A 24,538-nucleotide genomic window follows, 5' to 3' on the forward strand; every position below is an offset into this window, starting at 1 on the left:
ACTTTGTAAGCGAAGCAGAGAATTGATCCTTTTTTACTCTGGCTGTTTCCCTTGTAACCATTTCTTGGGCACCTGCTGTGGGCAAGCCATTATATGAAATGTGCTCCAAGTCACACCCTCTGCCCCCAAGGAGCCCATCACGTTTTATGAGAGAAAAGACCTCTATACTCAATAAAATTTACACATTTCTAAATTAAAATGTTGGGAAGGTTTAGAAGAGGAGATGTATTTGATGACAACTGATTGAGCTCATTCTTTGTAAAAGGTTTTTAGTCCATAATCCTGTCTACATCCCAGCACCGGTACCCTCTCTGTGTATGCTTCTTAGAGACAAAAGCTGAATAGGTTTCTCATTAAGGAAAACAGACGCGTCACCATCAAAAAATATTTCATGCATCGTTAGGGCGCTGAACATGCTTATACAAACGAGATACCGTGAGGTCCGTACTTTTTCAAGGTGTTTTCTCAGCACATGATCTTGTTTTATTTGTACCACATCTCTGTGTAGCAGCAGATGTTATGATCTCTCTTTTCAAAATAAGTATCATACGATTGAAAGAGAGGTTAATGACCTACCTGTAGTCAATTAATGAGCAAGAGAATCAAAAGTGGAAAGATGGTCTCCTGCTCCTTAGAGCACATTAGAGACCATTATGTATAGCTGGTTAACTCAAGGTGTTTTGACAATGAGGGAGAATCATAAGTTCATCTATTTTTTAAATTTCTTAACAGATTTATTCAGGTATGATTGATATACAACAAATTGTACATATCTTGAATGTATAATTTGATAAATTTGGCATGTGTATGCTCCCATTAATCCGTAAGTGTATCTTGGTAGAATGAAGAACATTGAGTTTGCGAACAAAGAGATCATGAGTGACTTTGGTGAGAGAGCAGTTTTTATTTCAGTGGAAAGACCGCCTCCTTTCCTAAGAAGGCTACATTATTTGCCTAAATTTTCCATCTAGCCAACTGATGACAGTGCATACTGCTTAAGAACTTTGACCTATCATTGGTCCTCCATGCTACTGGAATACCATCTCCCTGCGGATGGGTCCTCATTCTTATTTTTGGTGAAGGACAACGTGAAGGTTATAGGCCAGCTACTTTGTTTTGTTCTGTTTGCATTGATTGAGGTCCAATTCATATGACATAAAATTAACCATTTTAAAATGAACAGTTCAGTGGTATTTGATACATAAGCAATGTTGAGCAACCACCACATCTGTCTAGTTTCAGAACATTTCCATCACGCCCAAAGGAAACCTTATACCTGAGCAGTTGCTTCCCATCCCCCTGCTGCCACGTTTTATAGACCTGTAATTTCATCACAATATAACACACAGATATGCATGCATACACTCAGTCGCGCACAAACACACGGTAGACACATAATCCATCTATCTAGCGATTAGGAAATTCCAGATCTACCTAGGAATGAGAAGTTTTCCAGACAAAGAACCTCATGTGTCCTAATGATATAAGCAAAGGGCTATATGTCTAATGGATGTTTCTCCATCAGGTGAGAGAGAAAAGGGAACGTCCTTTGCTTATTTTCAACATTTCTCTGTATTTCTCTTAAGTTCTCATGTAGATACTAATTTAACAAGGAACGGGGGCGAGGGGAGACAAAAGTCAAATCTGGGCCTTTTATTATGTAAGACTGCCATGTTCCTCTTCTTGTAAAAAGGTCTCTCATTCATTTCATCAACATTGAGAATTTTAAACTGCTGCCCATATCTTAATAGCAGTCATCTGGATTTTACATCGCTAGTTTTGGAGATTCAAAGTTACTGACCTAAGTAATTTAGCTATCAAAGTTTTCGTTTCTCAGATAAACATCAAAGGGGCATTCTGACTGTAATTTTTATTGTTAAAATAATTACTGTTGTTTATATTTATTTGTACCCTTGTTATTCCAAAAAATATTTGAGGTAGCCAGTAGTAGATCTTTAAAATTAAGAAAAATTGGATCAAAGGGGGAAAAATGTCTGAAATTCAATATTAGAGAAAGTTAATTTAATTATATATAATTATATATATATAATATGTTATATATAATATATTAATATATAATATATAACATATAACATATATTATACTATGTATATTATATATAATATATAATCATATATAGTTAAATTATATTTATATATAATTAAATTGACTCTAATATTTGAATATATTTGCCTGTGCATATATATATATATATATATACACACACAGGGGGAGAGGCAGAGGGAGAGGGAGAGGGAGAAAGAGAGTCTTCAGCAGACTCCCTGCTGAGCGTCGAGCCCCATAAAGGGCTCCATCTCATGACCCTGAGATCATGACCTGAGCCAAAATCAAGTCTGAGACTTAACCAACTGAGCCACCCAGGCTTCCTTTAATATTAAAGGAATTAATTAAATTAATTAATTAATTAATTAAATTAATATTTTAAATGTGCCTGAAGAGGTGCACTGTCTATTGGTGGTAATTTGTTCTACTGCCCAGTGCCCTTCGAGGACTATTATTACCTTTCCTTATTAAGCCCTCACCTCCTCCAGAAGTCTTTGAATAACCCCCTTCTAAGGGGATGATTCCCTTTACATTTCTTTGGCATAAATATTTTGTACAGATACTACTCATTTACATATGTCTTCTAGTTGTTTGTTAGATATCTGCGTTCTCTCAACTGGCTCCTAATGACAATACTAGAGTCCTTTTTTTTTTTTTTTAAATGTACCAAAGCACCTAGCTAAGATCTCTGTTGTGGGTTACATCAGTGAAATATCGCTGGCTGATTTTACCTAAAAGTTTGCCCTGGGTATGAGAGAGGGGCAGGTCCTTGAACAGATAACAGATAGAGAAGTGGTTGATTGGGCAGAGATACTGACAATTCTTACAGTTTATTTTTCTTCTTCATTTCAGCCTCTGCCACAGAGTCTTATATTTGGTAATTATTTCATGCTTTTGTTTTCAGTTGAAAGGAGTTAGGGCCATATGTTTTGACAGAAGAAAGACAATTTGTGCTTTTTTTCCACCTCTGTGAAAGGGAGGCTGGGGTAATGATTTTACCGTGTACCATGGCAGTGATGTCTGTTCAAAACTTCACCAAATTGGAAACTCACTGTTCCTAACAATCCTCTCAATAAGCAGAAGATGACAGCATCTTTTTGAAGCACCGAGATTTATGCTCGATGCTTCAGAACACAGCATAGAGGTCATCTTTAACTCTAATTAACATTAGGAGGTACCACTTACTGCTATAAAAATCTGATCTCCAGATTCCTTAGACTGTAGGTGACTTGGAAGGACATTCTGATCAAGTGCTAACAATTCTGACTTGGAATTTGGAATGAAAAAACCTAGATAGAGCATAGCCCCACGCCCATCCCCATCCAGTCGTTTAAAAGCTCTCCCTGATGTGTAAGATGGGGGGAGATGGGTGACTGCTTGGATAGATAATCTATCTCAAAATGCTTTTAAAATAAGGTAATGGAAACAGGAAGTCTTTATAATTTAAAACACTACGAAGACATGAACTTTTTATAATGACTAATCATAGAATTTTACCAAATTTCTTTTTTATCCTCTTAAGTTCAAGGCAAAGAAGGTATCAGGAGAAGCACATATGTCCTTTTGTGAATTGCTTCTTTGACCGTTCCTCTCGTCTTTGCAAGATCAGTTAGAACCTTGGTCTTACTATCTTTTTTTTCTTGCTTGGGTCTCTCCTTTTGAAAGTGTCTTTCAGCTTTGTCTGACACAACATTCTCTCTAAATCCTCTTGCTTCCTGGGAAGGAATGTTTGCTTAGGAATATAGCTGTCTGGCCCTCTGTGCTTTTTGTGCCCATATGCAGCCCTGGAGAGCTGGGATTGGAGGAATAGGAATAACACAAGGAGGTTGCACAAGGTTAAACTATAGCGTAAGTGGCGTTTTTCATTGATGCTGCTTTCCCTTCTTGTAAAGCCCTCTCTGTACCCTCATCCCTTCTTCACTTTTTTCTCATCCTTTCTAAAAATTATTTCTTAAGAGAAGGTCTGAGACCTCATCACGTTGAATTGTAATAGCTCCTCGCTGATGATGACATTTCCCAAGATGGGGGCTGATTGGAGATACATGGAAAAGTGGGTTTGTGACTGTGAGCTTTTTTCCAGGGATGTAGGCCTTTACCCCTCATGGTAATAATGTTTCTTGACTAAGGTCTGCAGCATTGAAGCTACATGTTCATCCTAGGGTCCCCAAGTTTATTTGAGCTTAGCTCCCTTTTTAAAAGACAAACCTGTTAACATCCATTGAAGGATGTCAACTCTAGGCTTCAGGCATCAACCTATGGCCTTGGATTCAAAGTGAAAGGGTGGGGAATACTCTTAGAACCCTTCATCATGGACCATTATAGATCATTGTCTCCACCTCCTAACACAAGCTCAGTTCTCAAACATAGAGAAGAACACTAAAATCTGTTTTGGCAGGACAATGGATGTTTATCTCTATTTTATGATTTCTTTTGTGGTTTGGTGTGTATCTTGTGTTCATTCATTCATGCATGCACTTAATCACTTCTTGAGCCTCTTCCATGTCAGGCACCACACACACGCACATACACACAAAGCATACTTTGTCATATTTTCATAAAATTTGTTTAAACTTTGTTGTTTCTGTGGTTGTCTATCTTGAGCAGGCCTTCTTAACATTCCGTTGGGTATAGAAGAAACAATAACCAACATTGGAATGAAGCTCCAATTAATTTCTCTTTGTATTGTAGAATCAGAATTTGTTTTCATCTGGAAGATGTGCTGCTCTCATTTAATTGATGAAACAATACCCGCATAGGTCACAAACCTGTTTATTGGCATATTTAACCAATGCTATTTTGAGGTTCCAAACCCTCCCAAAGAAACAGTAGTTGTCATCTTAAAAAAACACACAATTGGCTGCCAAAAGGGGAAAAAAATAATGTTGAGATGGGATGTGATCCGTTAGAAATCCTTAACAATCACGAATTTGATGTGCTAGCAGCAGAAATCAAAATAATTTAGTTATATCTGTTTAAGGTTTAAAGTAACTAGAAATAATAATAGAAATTAACGGTCATGTTAAGAAGAACATGACCTTTAATTTCTGACTCACATTCAACAAATAAAAGCTTGGAAACAAACTGGTTAGGTGTTTGGAACATATTATAGAATTGTGATGCACTTAACATCCACAGTCGTCTGTGCCAATCCCGAGCCTGGTGATGAGGCCAAGTCCCACGTGAATAAGTAACATAAGGAATGTAACCAGGAAGAAGTCAGGTTTCACCTGGACCAAATTTTATGCAATTAAGTGTTTCAAGAGATCTTTAGCCAGGTGTAACTTAATCAGTTTAAGGTATTCTCAGCTAGGGCCAAGGTACTCAGAATGTTGGCAGTGGGCATTCCTGTGATAGACCACGTTGAAAGTAATAGCAAACATACAGTGTCTGCTTGCTTCGTGCCAAGAGCAAGAGAAATGCAGGTGTAAAAATAAAAAGAAGTATTTGGAGCCAGAGGCTAGTACACATAGACAGAACTATATTAACACTTGACTTGAATGCTTTAAGGAGTAATATGGTGCTTTTTATCAATTTAGTGTCCTGGTATTTAGGCCTGGGTCTGGTTTCACTACTAAATGCCAGCGTAATTCACAGCAGATTACTTCACTTCTCTCCGACATTAGTCCTATTTAACGGAAAGTATTGATACCTGCTGCTGCTTTGCTCAGCTTCTTGCCTGGAAGACAGATGAATGGTCCACCCATAGCAGCGCACAAGAGCCTCCTTTGTGGGTCCCCCCCCCAACTGCGATCACCTTGTGTTCTTCTCTTTAGGCAAAACAGCATTCTCAGCCACCTGGCTTGCTAAATGGCCAGGGCGTAGATATAAGGGATCCAGGATTCACAAAGCTGGATTTTGGTAGGAGTCCTTGAACACCCTGGAGAGAATTCTTAGCTATTAAGAGATAATGTTGTGGAATGGTGGTTACAGCTCAAACTCTGAAACAAAACTACATGATTTTGCCCAATGTGCCATTTAACTAGCTCTGTGACTTTGAGCGAGTTACCTAACATCTCTCTTAGATTCCTTATTTATAAAATGGAGATGATAATAAGACAGCAGTTTTAGTGTACAAAATGAGTGTATGTACCTTTTTTTTTTTTTTTTTTTTTTTTTCTGGAATGGTGTCTGGCATGTCCTCAGTAAAGTGTTAGCTATTTTTATCTTTGTCATGATTTTTGTCATGCCAAGTGTGACAAGAGCTTGGGGCTGGCAGGCATTGGGACCTTTTTCGCTTCTGGAGAGTGTTAAGCTATGACACCATAATAAATGACTTCTTTTCTTTTGTTTCCAATTGGTAGCTCCCTGAATGTATCACTAAGCTGGTTGTAGGATAATATGTGAAAATAACTTAAAATTTCAAACATTCACTGTCTACCTATCTATAGATCTATTGTATCAGAGCAGAGTAAGCCCAATCATACCTCTCCTGGCTGTTTTGCTGTCTCAGGTTTGCAATGATAATGCATTGAAAACCTTTCTAAAATAACAGGATACCATGTACACTTAAATTACAATACTATTATCGTACAATTATTAGTAATTGTTAGTGCTTTTTAAAAAAAAAATTGAAGCAGGAGGATTTTTTCTTTCTCCCTTGTAAATTTTTATGCATGTCAAAGGCTACATGGCGTCATTTTATTTTAAGGGTTTGAAATTTGATTAGGGATTTGAAAAATATACTACAGCTAGCTAAATTAAAAAAAAATAATATCCTTGCCTTTTTATTTGAAGAAAAGAAAGACCAAGGTAGAGCCGCCTGCCCATAAAGAACACCAGGTTTTTCATAGCTCCTGGGGGGGCCTGCATGCAGGATGCGCTCACTTAATAACAGGTCCAGTTCACTTTTTCACGGTGTAGTTGCCGACCTTGCTGCAAACTGGGTGCTCTCTTAGAGAAATGCATCGCCTGCAGGCTGCCCATCTCTGCATGCCTACTCCATCTCTGCATGCCTGATCTCTTATGGATCACTCAAGACCCTTCTTCTTCTTGCTTTCTTTTGGGTCTTTGTGATGTCTTCTGGTTATAGAATTTGGTCGGTAAAGATACAAACAATGAAGGGAATCAAAACCCTTACAATTTTACTACTTTTTAACACAGAAAAGGAAATTTGGTGACTGAGAAGAAAACTCTTGGCTGTACTTACAGGACTTGCTTGTCTTGCTTCTGATTTAATGTAGTGATCTGATCATGAACAAGTCATCAAAACTCAGATCATATTTAGAAGAGCAGAAAAATTATATGTGATATTTGTGATGGGATGTATGGATGTATGTTCAAAGTGACTTGCGTACTAAATATATTATACCCTCGGGACGCGTGGGCAGCTCAGTCGGTTAAGCGTCTGACTCTTGATTTTGGCTCAGGTCATAATCTCAGAGTCGTAAGATCGAGCCCCATATCGGGCTCTGTGCTGAGCATGGGGCCTGCTTAAGATTTTCTCTCTTCCTCTTCCTCTGCCCCTAGTCCTGACCCTTGGCTTGGGCTCTCACTCTGTAAAAATAAATAAATAAAATATTTTTAAAAATAAATATATACTCAAGAATTTCTTTGGGGGGATCATATACATGTTCTTTTTGTGATGTAGTATGGCAGAGTGAAGACAGGTAATTGCTTGTTAGTGGAAAAAAATAGGTTTATCATATGCAGTAATGGCACATTTTATACATGTTTAGATAATTGTGGGGTTTTTTTTCAGACTACCAATGTATTTTGTGGAAAAAAAAAACAACCTTCTTACTAGGAGTTATTTAGGGCATTTAGAATTATTTGGTTAATTCCTATAAAAGCTTCAGGTGATTTAGATGGTCATAAAAGCTTCACAATTTCAATAGCCTACACGTCTGAAATTTTCCATTTATGATTAAATATCCATCAGTTTGTCAATATACTACAGACACTTATGTGTTATCTCTAGATAGATTTCATATCTAGATAGATTTCCTATTTATATGACAATAATGCACGTTGGCCTTTAGCCATCACCTGGAAATGAAGTAGGATTTTCTACCATTAGTAAATATTCTTTGACTTGATGTATCTACTGTACTGAGTATATATCAGGTGAATAATTTTTATTCCTGGGGTTTGCTGTTGGTTTTCATTCTTTGCACTCTTGGATTATTTACTGTCTGACTGTTATATGCCCTTGAGCGTTATTAACTGCCTTTAAACCTTATAATAACTTACTCAACTCTGTTACTTGAATCTGTTTATTAACCTTTTATGCCATTTTACTGCCCATTAGAATATTTAAGTTATAAAGTTAAAAAAGACTTTAGAAAGGAGAGTGCCAAGAGGACTGGATGCAAAGTCAAGGGCCCTGGGCTCTGTCCAGGCCCTTGGGTAAGTCCATTAACCTCTTTCTTTGCTCATTTGTAAAATAAGGTTGAAAGCATTCGAGCTTTAAAAATATGACGCCAAGAGGCAGGACAGAGGGCAGCAGGTGGAAAAGTAGCATGAAAAAGAGAAAGGAGCATCTGTAAAGAAGTCCTATAAAAAAGATTTAAAAAGAAAAAGTAATAAAAATGAAGTGAGAGTAGAATAGAGGGACCCAATTACCAATAATGTGAAAACACATGATCAGAAAAACTTAAACATCTGTTCAACTTTTATCGTCTAGAAAAAGTGATCACACCATGTCTAACTATAATTCCTTTGCCAAAGACACTAGGGGCCAAGGACAAAATTGCAGTTGAAGAATTTCTTTTGCTTCCTACACATCCAGAAACCTAGAGTCACAGATACTCTTGCCTCGTGTTCCACTTAGTACAATTTGCAGGAATTTTGGCAGATGGTTATAAAAGGACTTTAAAAAATATGTAGTAGTACAAGGAACTCTAAACATAATAAATAAAACTCAAACCCAAATGTTCTACTCTTCGGTAGCATCAACATTTATTAACACGAGCTGTATGCTAGGGTAGGGATACCCAGAAGTTGCCTCTCCAACCAGTCCACCAAAAGAGTTCTTGCTTTTGCACCCTAAATGGAATATCAAGTCTTAAATGAGCTGGCATCCTTGTCATAGCTGCTGTAATAGAAGGTGACACAGAGGGCCCAGGAGGGCTCTTCACAGACAAGCATGATTCGAGACCAGTGCTTCCAACAAAACTTTCTGCCGTAGTGGGAAGGTTCTTTGTTGATGATATCCAATATGGTAGCCAGTACCACATACGGCTGTTGAGCACGTGAAATGTGCTTAGTGTGACTGAGGGAATGGATATTTAGCTTCATGTAATTTTAACTAAGGTTAATTCAAATAACTACATACTACTAATGGCTCCTGTACTGGATAGCCCCATTCTAGACACTTTAAAAAATAGCTATAAGCAGTGACTAGCACTTAAAACAAGATGCAAATACTACTACCATTTACTGAGTGCCTACAACAGATTAAGAATTATGCTTGGCAGGTATTATCTCTAATGCTCACAAAAAGGATAGCCTTGTTTCACGAATGAGAGAACCAAGGCTCACAATAGCACCAGCCAGCTCACAATTAATTGTGAGAGCTGGAACTTGAACCCAGTTGGTCTGGCTCCAGAGCTGGATAATCTCCGCTGATAGGTCAAGTCTTTTTCCGTACTCTCCGAAGACTACCTCCTTTAAGTACATCTTCCCCTTGCTTTATGGATCAGTCAGTGATATACCTTTAACTTGGTCACGTGGCACGATGACAGTGTCCAAATTAACTCTTTTGAATGTGGAGGTATCCCTACCCTGAGCCCTTCTTTTCCCGTGCCTTTCCAACAATATTGCAAGAGTTGAGGGTCCAGCCCAGTTGCTCGAGTAGTGAGCTGATCCACCTCCAAGTACTTTTCCCCATTAGATGCTGGGAAGCACCAAAGCGTATGCCTAGCTTTGTGAACGTCACAGCATGCTCTCAATGCTTGGCATTTGAGTGTTTCTCCGTCATAGTCTAAAATATTTCTAAAATCTGCCAAGGTCTAAACTACTAAGTGAGCCTTGCTAGCACTTGGGCATCTGGGGTGTAAACCTGCTTTTGTTATTTTTCACCCCCCATGGAGCATCCAGCAGTTGGGCTGGAGGCTGAAAGAGGCTGAAAGTCTCAACTACAATATTCCAGTTGGTCTGAACTGATTCTCTTCGTAAATTCTATATTCGGGTGGTTCTTGCAGAATCACAAAGGGGGAGTAATGGTTGGGAATGCTGAAGGTGCATCGTACAACCTGGTAGTCATCGCTCAGCCCCACTCAGTTACACACCTCGTGACACATGATCTGTGGCCACTTCTCTTCACCCCTTTAGAGCTTAGCTTCCCACTTGAGGAAGAAAGTAACATTAATATGGATTGGTTTTACTATGAACATACCTTATCACGTCTTATTTTCCTAAAAGGTAATTATGAAACCCCTGTAAGAATATTTCTATAAACTGTGGTCAGAGTAGAGCCTTGCGTTGATAGTTTAAAATATCTCTTTTTGCCTTTTCAGAGCAGGGGATTTTTTTTTTTTTTATAGCAAGAATATGGACTCTGATGACCATTTAAGTCCTGCCCTTACCACTTGATTGGTTTTTTTTTTCATTTTTAAAGTTTTTATTTAAATTTCAGTTAGTTAACATACAGTGTAATATTAGTTTCAGGTATGCAATTTAGTGATTCAAAACTTCCAGGGATCCCTGGGTGGCGCAGCGGTTTGGCGCCTGCCTTTGGCCCAGGGCGTGATCCTGGAGACCCGGGATCGAATCCCACGTCAGGCTCCCGGTGCATGGAGCCTGCTTCTCCCTCTGCCTAAGTCTCTGCCTCTCTCTCTCTCTGTATGACTATCATAAAAAAAAAAAAAAAAAAAAAAAAAAAAAAAAACTTCCATACACCATTTGGTTCTCACCACAACAAGTTCACTCTAAATCTCCTTTACCCATTTCTCGCATCCCACCCACCTGATTAATTGTTAATGTAGGAAAGGTGGCTTAACTTTCCTGAGTCACATTTGTTCAGTTAATAAAAACAATAGCAGCACAAGATTAACCCTATTGTCTGATGCGTTTTTTAAATGCTTAATATGTACTCTTCTGGTTGTTTCACACACAATATACCATCTTATTCTCATAGGAACTTTGCAGGTCCGTCATTCCCATTTTACAGATAGGAATCTGGAGACCAAAGAGGTTTAAAGGAACAGGTTTAAGGTTGTCTAACTGACAAATGGTGGAACTTGCAGTCATGCCCAGGCTGGTTTGGGCAGATCCATTTGATCTATGATACTTAGGCCCCATGAAATAGGAATGAGGCTATTAATAATAACCATCTTCTATGACCCTTAGGAAAATCAGAAGTAACATATGTAGAGTTCGTAGCACAAAAGCTATTCCACAAGAGGCCCTAACCAAATGGTTCATTGTTATTTTTTAAATATTATAAGTGAAACTGATCTGCCAAGGCAGATAAAAATGAGAACACCATGGGGAAAGGTAGGATACACATTCTGCTCCCTTCAGTGTGAATGTTTGCTTGGTTTTCTTCTTTTCTAATAGGCAGAGGTTCTATTTAAAAGAAGGTATAGTATTATTTCTTTGAGCAAAGGATAATCAGGACCACTGGATGAAACAGCTAACGTAATATAGCAATACTTCTCAAGATACAACAAAAACTAAATATGTAAAATGAAATTTAAAAAAATTTTTATCAGTTCAGGGTTTCTTGTTATCTGGAGAAACTTTTTAAACTCTGAATTTGTATATGTATGATTTTGTTTTAAATTCAGAATTGGAAAAGGTAATGGTGGTAAATTCGGACATAAACTATGCTGTTAGTTCCGCATAAAGTTTTTATTCAACAAACAGTTCACCAAAAGAGCCGTAGCCCGTGAGCTTTGGCCAAGTTTCCTCATTTCCAATTTTGTGACAAAACTTTCACCCTTCTTTGGTTACTCTTGTGGGAGGAATCAGAATGCCAAAAGACACCTTGATCTAAGCTACCTTATCAGAGAAAACCTTAGGTGTAGATTTTTATTTCCCTTTAGACTTTTCCTCATGTTTCATAGTGGGGTCACTTCAATACACAGAACTAGAATTGGGGATTTTTATTTTATTTTTCACTGGACTGATTTTTTGGTGTTAGTCATTAAAATGACTCCAACTATTTGAAGATATCTGGGATGTTTGTCATTGTTCTGCTAAATAAAAAACTATTTTAGTTAACAAATATTTAAGTCATGGTTCCAATTACCTAAAATAGTAATAATTAAAATTAATTGGATATGAGCTTTTCTTCTTAAATTTAGTGTCTCTATTAAGTACATTATTGAAACCCATACTTTGAAGTCTTTTGATTGAGAAATTGGCAAAATAGTTGACTGAAGTAGAAATAATGAAGCAGCTTCCTAGTTATCCAGGTTACTAAAGATGAAAATATTAAGGATGAACTGAAGTACGAACGTTATGATCAATCTGCTTTCATAAATAACATCTTAAACCTGCACCACCCTTTTTAAAGAAAGTAACCTAAACTAAGAGAAATTGATAGTTGTGTAATGATGGGCAAGTTGCAAATCTTGAGCGATTGCTTTGACTATTCCATTTTTGAATTTCTTGTAATTAACATGTGAGAGGAGCTGAACTGATAACTAATTTCTCTAATTCCTTCTGCTTTTAAAAAAGGTAGGGGCATCTGGCTGACTCGGTCAGTAGAACATGTGACTCTTGATCTTGGAGTTTTGAGTTCGAGGCCCATGTTGGGTGTAGAGATTTCTTAAAAATAAAATCATAAAAAAGTATAATAGTTCTATGTAAGGTTTATTTATATAAACAGTTATATAGGGTGCTTACCTTAAAAATAACTTGTGAAGTAGGAAAGATGAAGTACATAAATGGAAAGAGAATAACATTTTACCTGATGTGTAAATTTATAGTATAAGCAAAATTTATAAGTTATGCAGAAATTGCCTTTTTTTCTGTAAACAATGGTTTGGTTTTTGTTAATAAGATTTTCATCTTATTTAAATTGTCTTCATTTGACCACAACACTGGAAAAATAGAAATTATATAGTATACTATATCCTAAAAATCTTGTAACCCCATAGATACTCTTTAGGCAGGTGGTAATTACAAATTTGGGATAAGTGATCTTATTCTCAGATCTTTGAGCTTGATCATAATTCATAGTCCAGGTAGCCTCCTTGTACATTGGCCGAATTACCAAAGACTTGTCCTTATCTCCCAGAAGAAATATCAACTAATTCTGTCCACAGTGGCGGGGGGGCGGGGGAGTGGACCCTGTTAGGTGTCATCAAATGGTATTAACATAATAATGTACATGTTTAAAGATAATGTAGTAGAGCATAATTAAAATTATGCTATATATTTTCCTAGGAGAACTTATTTCAATTGTTTACAAATATCAAATGATTTAATAATATGGGTCAAAGTTTATTTTCAGCTTTATAGTAAATGTACTGATTTCTGAAGTTTGGAGATAGCACATAGTACCCTTAGCTTGTGTTAATACCAACTGGCCAAGTAGCTGTCAGGCTAAAAGCCTGGACCACAGATATATTGTAGTGGGTGGAATAGCTGTGTTGCGCTCATTTTGTCATTAGAATGAGATGATTTAATTTTCAATTTCCTCTTTTTCTAGACAGTAATGTTTCTTTCATGTTTTTAGCCTACTCTCAAGACCTTCTTTAAATACATTCAGTAGTATTTCCCTAACTGTTGCTTAGTTGTATAGTTCTCAAGAAAATCCTGGGCTTTGCGTGATAGGACTTTAAAGGGTATTGATGTGTTTGGAGATTCCTGGCTAAGGTTTATTCTTTTTCTCTTAAAGATGCTTGCAAAGATGCCTCCCTTCTTGTAAGCCCCGTGGCAATAGAAGCAAGTAGGCATTTATATATTTAAAATATGAGGATAATTAAAAAATGAAATGTAGTCTATGAAATGTGGGGTCTGTATCCCTCCATGACTGAAGAAAATGCCATGTTTTCTAATGTGTGCCTGGGTTCTTCTGGTTTGTTTTTGTTTTGTTCATTCTCCAGGACCTCCCAATTTTCAAGGGCACTGTGGGGCATATGTCGCATTTATTTGATGTATGTATGTGTATGCATATTTTCCCACATCTGTCTCTGTGGACCTATCCTTTGTGAAATCCTAAACCTTGTATTAATGCTTAGTTTGTGATTCATGGTGTTCTGAGAACAATTATATAATTTTTCTTAGGGTGTTTATTCGATGTGCACGGTAAAAAAAAAATGGGAGTATTTTTTGGTAACTCTGCAGTTGCCTTTTTATTGGTGAATTTCTCTTTCTTTTACTGTGACCTGTGAATATCACTGTAGGCTCACTGCCAATTTTGTGAGCCGCTGCCTGCTTTAAAATGGAGGCAGGAAGGTATCCATTTTCATCAAGAGGATGACAGTGTTTCAGTCTCTCCGACCATCTGGAGAGAGGAACTTTTGGAGCAAAAGAAAATAGGGATTTGAAAAAATTATATTTAGCAGAAAAGGCAAGGGGGGAAACCAATTAAAGTTAAACTATACCTTATGAATTTATGCTTTTCTACTATGCTGTCTTCTTTAGAGGAAACATAAACAAGAAAATACACAGGCTATTTTTATAAGGGACTGGTTCCCCCAGTCTCAAGAGTATTAGTAAGCGAATGTTCAGTAAAGTAGGATTTTGGCACACTTTTTTTAAGTTTATTGCACACACAAATATAATAAGAACTATAAAGAAGTGCTCCCCCCCCCCTTCCTGTGTACGTACTGATTGTTGGTGGTCTATGTAGATCTGGGCTTTTAATGGCCTTTTTCATGCATCTCTGCAAAAAGCTGACACTATGGGAATTTAATATTCCAAGATGTATTTGTCACTTTCTGTGGTCTGGATAGTGCATTCGTTTTCTCTGTGTCTTTCTCTCAGAAATGAACATTTTAATTGAAAGATGAAGTAAAAAGAAGAGGGTTGATGCGTGTCCTTCCGTTTGCACCTTTCATGTGCTCAGAGGCCATATAGGTTTTTAAAAAAAAAAAAAAGATGCTTGGACAGGACAGCCCTGTGGGTATTATATAATATATTTAACTAGATGTAATTTGCAGTATTCTTGCCTGAGACTGGAAAATATCCACCCACCCCTTAACCCCCCCTGCTGGTTTTCCAGTCACACCAATATACTCAGCATTTTTGTTGTTGTTTTTTGTTCTTCTGTATTCTGAAAGGGGCAGTGTTCTAGGGTTTGATCAGATTTGGAAAGGGCATGGTAGAAATTTAGCATTTTGTGCCTGCTTCTTATAAAGTAATGGACCTTGAGGTGCTTTGGTCAATGCAGCAAGCAAAACTAAATTGTCTCTCCTTCCTCAGGTTTATGCTCCATCAGCAAGCACTGCCGACTACAATAGGGACTCGCCAGGCTACCCTTCCTCGAAACCAGCAGCCAGCACTTTCCCTAGCTCCTTCTTCATGCAGGGTAAGATGCGGCCACTTCTGCGGGGAAATCCAGTGGGCAGAGTCTCCCTGGGTCTTCTCAGGTCATATATGGGGGGAAAGACTGCTGAATGGATAAGAAGTGGAATACGAGGCCAGGGGAGAACATGAAGGTCATGCCCTTTTTAGGCATCAGATTCATTAAAAATCAGTTAATTAAAACTTTACTCAGACTTATTTTTTTTAAATCAAAGCCCCTTGAGCAATGATGAGTTAACATCAAACTGGTTGACTTCCCTTGGAACTGACGCTTCTTGGGGGACCGTCTTCCATGACAGATCATTTCGGCTCCTTCTCTCCCCAAGAAGAACGTGTGTGTATTTTTAGAAGTGTTTGGGTTCAGTGTGTATTTTGAGCATCCTGGATTTAGCCAACTGGGAACAAATTGTCCTTATGTATAACTTCATATAAAAATTTCAGCCACTTACTAATTTATAGGTAAGAACAAGAGTCCCATTTAAGATGAAGCAATCTATCTCAGGACCGGAATATTATTTCATTACACAGCAAAAGCTCCACGTCGGCATGCTTATTGCTTTAGGGTAAAAGACCCAGCTTTTGTCCCAGACAAATTTCGAAAATTACAGTTTCACAGTGAATGAAATATATTTATTCTTTTAATTGTGCCATGTATTTAATTGAATGTACATGGATGTGCGCCTCCCCACCCCCATCCCGAGCTTACAATCTGGCCAACGGTAGCACGGTTCCTTTCTGCTGTGTGGAGAAGGCTGGAATAGTAGAAAGACAACAGCTGCTTGTTAGAATAGACTGTCCAGAGGATGCACCTAAGGCTTCCTCCTGGATAAGCCTGTGGCACTTACTGTCAAAATATGATGGTCTTGTTTCCAGGCTAATACTCTGAAATTTAGACGTGGGATTTACCAAGAACTCCTGTACCTGTATGCAGAACTTTGAACTCTTTTTGCCTGGGTGTGAAAACCTCTTTTGAGTGTGCCTTGGCCAAGTGCCATGGGATTTCCTTCTGGTGATACTCTAGGAAGGGCCATGTCATGGGAAAGGGAGCACCCTTGGAGCAGCAAGCAACTGGGGAGCAGCTTGGTGTCTCACTTAGTTTGCAGCAGACATACTCAAAATCATCCTGATTAAAAGGGACTTATTTTCTTGCCCTTCAGAGTATTAGCTTTTTCCAGTTGCTAGTTCACATGTGAAATTCCATGGAAAATCTATAAAATTGAATCAAATGGGTCTCGCAGGAATGGAGACAATTTGTTCTGCACATAATAGAACTCAGGTTCATAAGGGTCCTTTATCTTTGTGACCTGTCCTAGGTGGAACTCACAAAGGGACCCAGCAGGGTATGTCACTTGAGGGCGTCCTGGGCCATGACAAAAGGCTTATCATACCCTTTAGCTGTAAACAGCAGCCACTTGGGCATCAGCTCCCTTCTTTTGCAACCAGTCAGAGGCACAATGCTAGCGGTGCTTATGGAGATTGTCAATTCAAGGATTCATCACTCAAAGCAGATTTTCACTGAGAAAATTGACAGGATAGATTTCTTCTATCTGCTTTCAGGAAGGTGCTTGCTTAAACTGTGCACACCATGTGGGAGGTCAGGTAGATTAAACAGTAGGCTGTTCTCCACAGCAGACCACACAGAATATGGGGAACAGACTTGCTTTTCTGCATATGAATACCCAGAAAAGCAAAAAAAAAAAAAAATCGAGTTGACATTTATGATGAGCACAATTAATTTGCACACATCTAATTCCATTCTCTCAAAACAACATTATGCCAAGATCATGGGATGTGATAAATATTAATTTACTGTGAAAAGCATAATTTATGTAAAGTATGTATTTTTATAAGTCTGCATTGAGTAGAGTGTTCTGTGTTAACAAATCCTAAGTGTATTTCCATATAGTGCATCATGTTGTCAGAATGTTTCAGGAGACTCTCATTCAATGATACATATTCTTAATTTGTTTGTCATAGATGCCAACTATTTGAAATGTTAGGGCCTTAATTTCATATTTGAATTTAAGGTGACATCTAAACTTCCACAATTTGAAGACTAAGTCTTAAGTACATGAATAATAACTTTTTGAAAGTCCTATGTTTTCCCATCATGATCACAGAAACAGAACCTCATGATCCTGTTTCATATCAGTTTCTTTAGTGATGGGTGCATAGTGCCCTGAAGATTCAGGTCTTAAAAAATCATATGGTTTGGGTGAAAGATATTCAGAGACTGTCAGGAGCATATTTTAAACCCACTGCCATGTGACCTCTTATTTTTCACTTGAATTTCCATCTTCTAATTAAAACTCTTAAGTTTTTGAAATCACAGACAGGAATTTTTTTTTTTTTTTTTTTTTTGAGAAATCTATTGGTCATTCCTCCCTGTCCTAAAACTATTCCAGTTTTTGGAATTCTAACTCCTAGATTTAAAAGCTCAGTGAAAAAAAAGCTTTGTGGTATATAGTGTCGGATTTAACTTGCCCATTGCCTAAATTTTCAAAACGCCTTTATTACATGATATATACAGTGAAAATAATCTTATTTTCAAGGAGGCAGTACCTGCTATGCTGTGAACACCTAGCTGATGGCATGTTATTCAACTGGTGTTCAGTAATTTCTGTTAAACTATTGAAAGAAGGGGAAATTTGAATTCAGCAACAACACAGATTCCCACCCACCCACCCCACCCCTACCAACCGCCTTTGTTTTAAGAAACCCAAACCAAACATCAGTGATCCCTAATAGTAACTTCTAGGCCAATAGACTCAGAGAAGAAAAAGAATCTATAAAAATGTTTTTAATATGACAGTAACAAAAGATTAGCTTAATATCAAAAGGTATTCATATAAGGTCCACATCATTTTAAGCTTCTTTTTAACTTCTAATTTTATAAAATCCAGACCCTCTCAAAATTGTCTCTAGTGTAATATCTACCTTACGATATGTGTGCACCCTTTCAGTTGCTACCGGAGGCTTAAGACAGCTATAGGACTACGCACCAAAAAAATAGAAGTTAAGAAAACTCAGAACTACATATCTGAGACCACTGCTCCCTATAAATCATAACACAATTTCAACTTTAAATCTATCCTATATGTTCCAGAAATCTGATCTTTTAAATCTGAGATGTTCTTTTTCATTCTTACTTCTTCATATGCATTTAAAACCTGTAAACTGGTCAGCTCTATAATGTGTCAAGTATTTTCTTTTCATCACAAAATTTAGAAACAATTTAGCTGTTAGTTTTCATAGAAAAAGAGGTCAGGGGACTTCAAAGAAATGTTTTCTTTAGTATCACTTACCTGGCTGACTTGACATAATTCTGTGTAGAAATGTGTTCTGTTGTTCTTTTGGAGCTGAATTTTTACTAAGGACACTGCCTATGGTAAATGTTTACATTTGTTTGGCAATATAGAGCCACTTGGGAAAAAAGAAGGATGACTGCCTTCTGATGTAATTGGCGGAACAGCGCAAAGATGAATACACAACGGGTAGCCATTTTCAAGTATATGAAAAACCCCTATTCTGTAGGGCAAGGCTGAATGCCTCCCAAAAGTCATGGTTGTCTTTGTCCTTTACAGATGGCCATCACAGCAGTGACCCTTGGAGCTCCTCCAGTGGGATGAATCAGCCTGGCTACGGAGGAATGTTGGGCAGTTCTTCTCATATTCCACAGTCTAGCAGCTACTGTAGCCTGCATCCACACGAACGCTTGGTAAGGCAGCCTTGCGTGGTTATGGGGACCACACAGCTAGTTTACAAAGTCTCATTCTCTGCCTTTCCATGCATGGACGCAGGACTCTGTAATGAATGTAAAAATGGCATGCGCTCATTATCCTTAGAGTTATCTTGTTTCTGTGATCAAAGACCTACCTGAATGAGATCGCCTCTGTAAGCCCTTCCAGCTTCGCTTCGCCATTGTTCTTCTGCTGATGGTGTTTGGTTCCGTGCTTTCTTGACGACAATGTTAGCCCCTTTCCAACATAAATACACACTGTATTTGAGTTGTGCAGTTTCAGCTATGGTGGATCCTTGTCTTTTATTTATTTGCTGTCTGTAGTTTTGAAGAATATACTGCAGGGGGCAGAGTGACCGTCGGTACCCTGGGAGTAGGTGGCCTGTAGGTCCCATGTGCATTTCCACTTCCCCTTATTGGCTTCTGTCCCTGGTGACAGCTTCGACCCAGGGTGCCACACCCAAAGGAAAGAGTTCCTGTTTCCCATATACTACACTAGTCACAGCAACCATGGAGTTTCTGTATAGATCAGATTCCCAGTTTTTAGTGGTTTAGTTGTAATTACACACCCCTGAACCTCCCACTGATGCTCTGTTGCCTCACTCGGTTGAAAACTGCTGAGCTGTAGAATGCTATCCTGTTTCATTACTGAAGTGTCCACTCTGCCCATCACCTACACTCATCCATCCTAGTGTGTCCCTTCATCTTGGAGGAAGGAAGTTCATCTGATCTTTTCCAGCCTCAAAAACTCCCACAGCCCAGAATCCTCGTAGGAACTTAAGTCTAGCATTACATGAAGATCATGGTTAGGTTTGCGATGGAGGTATGATGGAACTGAGGCCCTTGTGCAGTAAAATAGCTTTAAAAAATGTTTGAAGCTGTAATTCTACAAATGCAAGAGGGCATGATAACGTGGTACTAGTGTCACTACTCTTCATCTTGAAATTGTCCCTTTTTCTTCTCCTGATACCCAGGTTCATGTGTCTTTCTCTGCTCTGCGATAGGAAATAGGACTTTCTGGATTTCTGTAGTCTTTCCTCTCTTTTCTTCACCGCTAGAGGCATAGAAAAGGTGACTTATATTCTACTCTGACAAAATAAAACATTCCAGAAGTTACGGTTTCTGATATCCTTGGAAATACCTATTTAATTAGTTCTGGTGATAGAGACACTGTGGTCCGTTAGCTGTTAATGAGAGGCAAATGATGGAGATGGAATTGGCCTTTTTATATCATCTGCCAAGTTTGAATATGTCAATCAAACTATCTCAAATTTCAGCACATCTTCATTAAGTAGCAAATGATTTACTTGCAAATTTTATCTTCTTCCAATTCCTACTTTGAGGTCTTAGAGCGAAAGCTTCGAGAAGTATCAACTATTATTATACTAGAATTTCTTCTTGACCAACATCTTTATTTACCCTTCATCACATTGTATTTCTCTAAGGAACTCATGATCAAAGCTACATGTGTCCTGTAAGCAAGGAAAATTTTGATTACAAATAAAAGCTTTTGGCAGTGTACTAACATTTAACATGGAATATCGGTCCTTCTAAGAGTTGTTCTTTTGACATATTTTCATTCTTCCTATATTCCTTTTTCTCTTTCCTCATCATGCTCTAGAATTTTGATGTAGGTGGTTTGATTTTATCCCAGTCAAATTCACTGCATGGGCGGAGGTATCTTTAAATTGTGCTCCCATGCATAAAAAGTGTAATTTTAAAAAGGGAACCAGTTACATTCCTTTTAGAAAAAATAAAAATGCTGAAAACCTTAAATATCAAAACAGTGTTATCAACCAGGAAAAAAGATTATTTCGAAGGAAAAACCCAACAGGTTGTATCAGATGCTGTATTTGTAATGTCATTTATCCAACACAGAACATGGAGTTTTCATTCTTAATATGATTATTTAGCAGATCTTAGAGATTAAGGGTTTGTTTCAAAAAAATGGTAAATGAATTAGGTCTCTGGTAATGTATCCTAATGAATTTTCTCACTGATAGGGAAACTGTTGGATTATTATTTCTAGTAATCATTGTAATTTCAGTATTAACCATTTGAAAATCTCTTGCTGCAATGCCTTTCAGAAATCTGACACTGATGGAGAATAATTTGGGTATGCAATAGGCAGTTAGGGTCCTTTCACTTGGAAATAGTGGTAGTTCCTCATTTTTGCCTGTAGCTTTTGGCCAGTCTCACACAGAATAAAGGAATAGTTTGGTTAGAAGAAGAGCATTTTCCTTGTATTAGAGACAAATTAGTATTGTCTCTAAAGGTACAATATTTTATTTTATTTTATTTTTTAAACATTTTTTAAGATTTTATTTATTCATGAGAGACACAGAGAGAGAGAGAGAGAGAGAGAGGCAGAGACACAGGCAGAGGGAGAAGCAGGCTCCACGCAGGGAGCCTGACATGGGACTCGATCCCGGGTCTCCAGGATCACGCCCCGGGCTGAAGGCCGCGCTAAACGGCTGAGCCACCCGGGCTGCCCAAAAGGTACAATATTTTAGAAACATTATGGTCTTCATCGCTTTATCCTGTGTTGTCATAGAGTCTATAATTATAAAGCCTAAAACCTACACATTTCAGTAGCAACTGTCAAGTCACCAATTTTGCTTCTTTAAATCCCCCTTTACAGCTTCAGCTTCTACAACACAATCCCACAGCTAATCACTCTGATGTCACAGGTGTACACACAGAACTGCTCTGAAGAATGGAGTTTGTGGTTAAGCTTTGGAATGGGTTGTTGTAGAAGACTTAATGTTGGCAGAGTTCTGTTTAGAAGCAGGTAGCATCCCTGCCTGGCATGGTTTAGGCATGGTCTTTGCACCACACGTTGAAAATAGTCCTACGAGTCTGAAGTTTTAATATAAAAGAAGTCCTTTTCTTGTAACATAAACCCTTACCCCAGTGATTCTCAGCCAGGTGTGATGTTACCCCCTCAGGGAACATTTGGAAAAGTCCGGAGATGTTCTTGGATGTTACAGCTGGTAGGCCCTACTGGAATCCAGGGTATAGAAGCCAGGGATGCTGGTAAACACACTACAGTGCGTAGGAGAGCCCCCCACAGCAAAGAATCATCTGGCACAAAACTTTAATGGTGCCGAGGTTGTGAAATCTTGCCTGAGCCCAAAGCATGATTTTTTTTGTTGGTATGTGCCACCAATTGCTGTGTTTTCTAATCCTTGAATTATCAGCCCATAGGCTGATAAAAATATCACAAATAGAAACATTTTCAATACTCATTACTCTGTCAGTAGGCTGCAAATATGCTATAATTGGGCATCAGTAAAAAATAATTAAATAGTGGGCATGTAAAGCCGTTATATTTTCTCAAACTCCCCATTCCATGTGTAGCAAGCAGGGCAGGCAGTATCAGGACCCGGAGGAAGAGAGGCTGAGGAAATCTCTCATCATCGGTCCTAAATACTCTAAAAGAGACATACTTCACACACCAGTGATATTCTCTGGAGTGTATTTATTACATCTCTGAGTGACAGTAGTTTTCAAGATACTTTTCCTTATAAAATAATGTGGCTATAAATCTCATTAATTTCTTTCAGCATCATATTTTCTGTGAGTCTTTAAAAATGACATGGATTGCATTGGTTTCCCCATTAAAATTTTCGGGGAAGAACTTTTCTTGTCATTCTCTAAACTCAGTATTATCCCTCTGTCTATTAAACCCTGAATTACTGCTCATTTTGCACCATATTAAAAGTGTCTAGAAGTCCTCCTTGATGTGGAAATCTTTTTCCTGTTCCACCCTGTGATTATAGAGTCATATAAGTATTTTTCAAAATTCTTTTCCTCTGTTTTGGTGTTTGCATATCTGGGACTGATTTATATACAGTTTTTCTATTCTTCAGAAACTCAACACAGAATTAGCACTATGTAGAAATGAAGTTAAACCATCTCTTTCTTTCAGTTTCCTTCTATGTTCAGTTTCTCTTTCTCTACTTTATTATAGTGTTTAGCTGTCAAGCAGAAATCGGTGTTCTAAGTCTGGTGTCCCGTGGCTCATCCAGTCTTATGGATTAGCTGTAGTAGGGAATGGGCCCATTCTATCTTGTTGGGGAAAAAATTTGTGGACTGCTTGGAATTTTTTGGTCAAACACAGAGGTCCATGAAATTAAAAGGTTTGAAAGGCATTCTTGGGAAGTTGGAAAGATTTAAGGGTTTCATCTCAATTTTTTTCACTGAAGTTGACCTTTCAGTTGGACTATTTTGAGTGCATAGGGGTCATATTGGCAAAGGCATCCACCATGTCATTGGCAGAATGTAGGTTCATTTTCTAGACCGTTTAGTTCTCTCTCAATTAAGTAGTATTGCAATCCACTATTTATTAAACGCCGACCAATAGCCAGTGGTTCATTGAGGATATAGAATAATTATGTGTTCAGTACTCAGCCATAAGTTGTGGGATGCAGAAGTCTATGCTCTATTCCCTTCCCTTAAAGAGTTTACAGTATAGGTAGAAATGTCCTTGAAAGAGAAAGCAATGACAGGCAGCATATAATTGTTAAATGGCACAGCACAGAATGTGAGCACATTAGGGATTCAGAGAGAAGAGATTGTGCAAGGGTTGGAAGTAGGAAGGAATACTAAAGGAAGAAGTGGAACACAAGATGGGCCTCAGAATTAATACAGAAATACCAAGACACCAGGGTTTCACTCCTATGAATAAATGCCTGGGCTTTAAGCACCCCTGACTTTTAGCATCATATTCGATCTCTAATTTTAATCGAATCTCCACTAATGATCTAATAAAGATCCATAGTTGATTAATATATAGTACATGTAAGAAAAAATCAGTTTTAGCCAAAATAGTTTTACATGTCTGTAACACATTCAAATACCTATAAGAACAACTTTTTAAAGCTACTTTTTTATCTTGAGAATGAAAATAGCTCGATGTCTTTTGGTAAATAACTCTGTCCCCGTTAGTGATCTGTACATTCCCAAGCAGATGGATTGGTAGCAACTAATTTGCTATCTTACGGGCACTGTGATATATCCCAAGAAAAGCAACGTATTTGGACAACTTAGGATAATAATTTAACTCAATGCCAAACCTTAAAACCAATGATTCTGTAAAAATGTTCTTTCTTCATAGTCAGGTATCTAGGAGATTGCTAATGAAGAGGACGCATAAAGAAAACTCAAATCAGCGCTTCTGAGTTCATTCATTCCAGTGTAATTCAAAATAGTCGTTGATTTAAGGCTTTACATATTGATGCTTTAGAGAGATACTTAATCATTGTTACTTTTTAAGTTTTTCATTGACCATTCTGTTCATTCTAGAATTCAGAA

General features: G+C 37.9%; 1 protein-coding gene across 26 annotated transcripts in view; it reads left to right on the top strand.

The window, feature by feature from the left end:
* TCF4 (transcription factor 4) overlaps nucleotides 1-24,538 on the top strand; it is a 360,507-nt gene that overhangs the window by 288,699 nt on the left and 47,270 nt on the right. For all 26 annotated transcript variants that reach the window (XM_077892071.1, XM_077892125.1, XM_077892061.1 and 23 more), the window contains 2 exons: nucleotides 15,382-15,487; nucleotides 19,068-19,201. In XM_077892071.1, coding sequence (XP_077748197.1) covers nucleotides 15,382-15,487; nucleotides 19,068-19,201 — 240 coding nt within the window. The remainder of the gene's footprint in view (nucleotides 1-15,381; nucleotides 15,488-19,067; nucleotides 19,202-24,538) is intronic.

Source organism: Canis aureus, chromosome 1 (genome assembly GCF_053574225.1).
Source record: "Canis aureus isolate CA01 chromosome 1, VMU_Caureus_v.1.0, whole genome shotgun sequence".
Taxonomy (NCBI): Eukaryota; Metazoa; Chordata; class Mammalia; order Carnivora; family Canidae; genus Canis; species Canis aureus.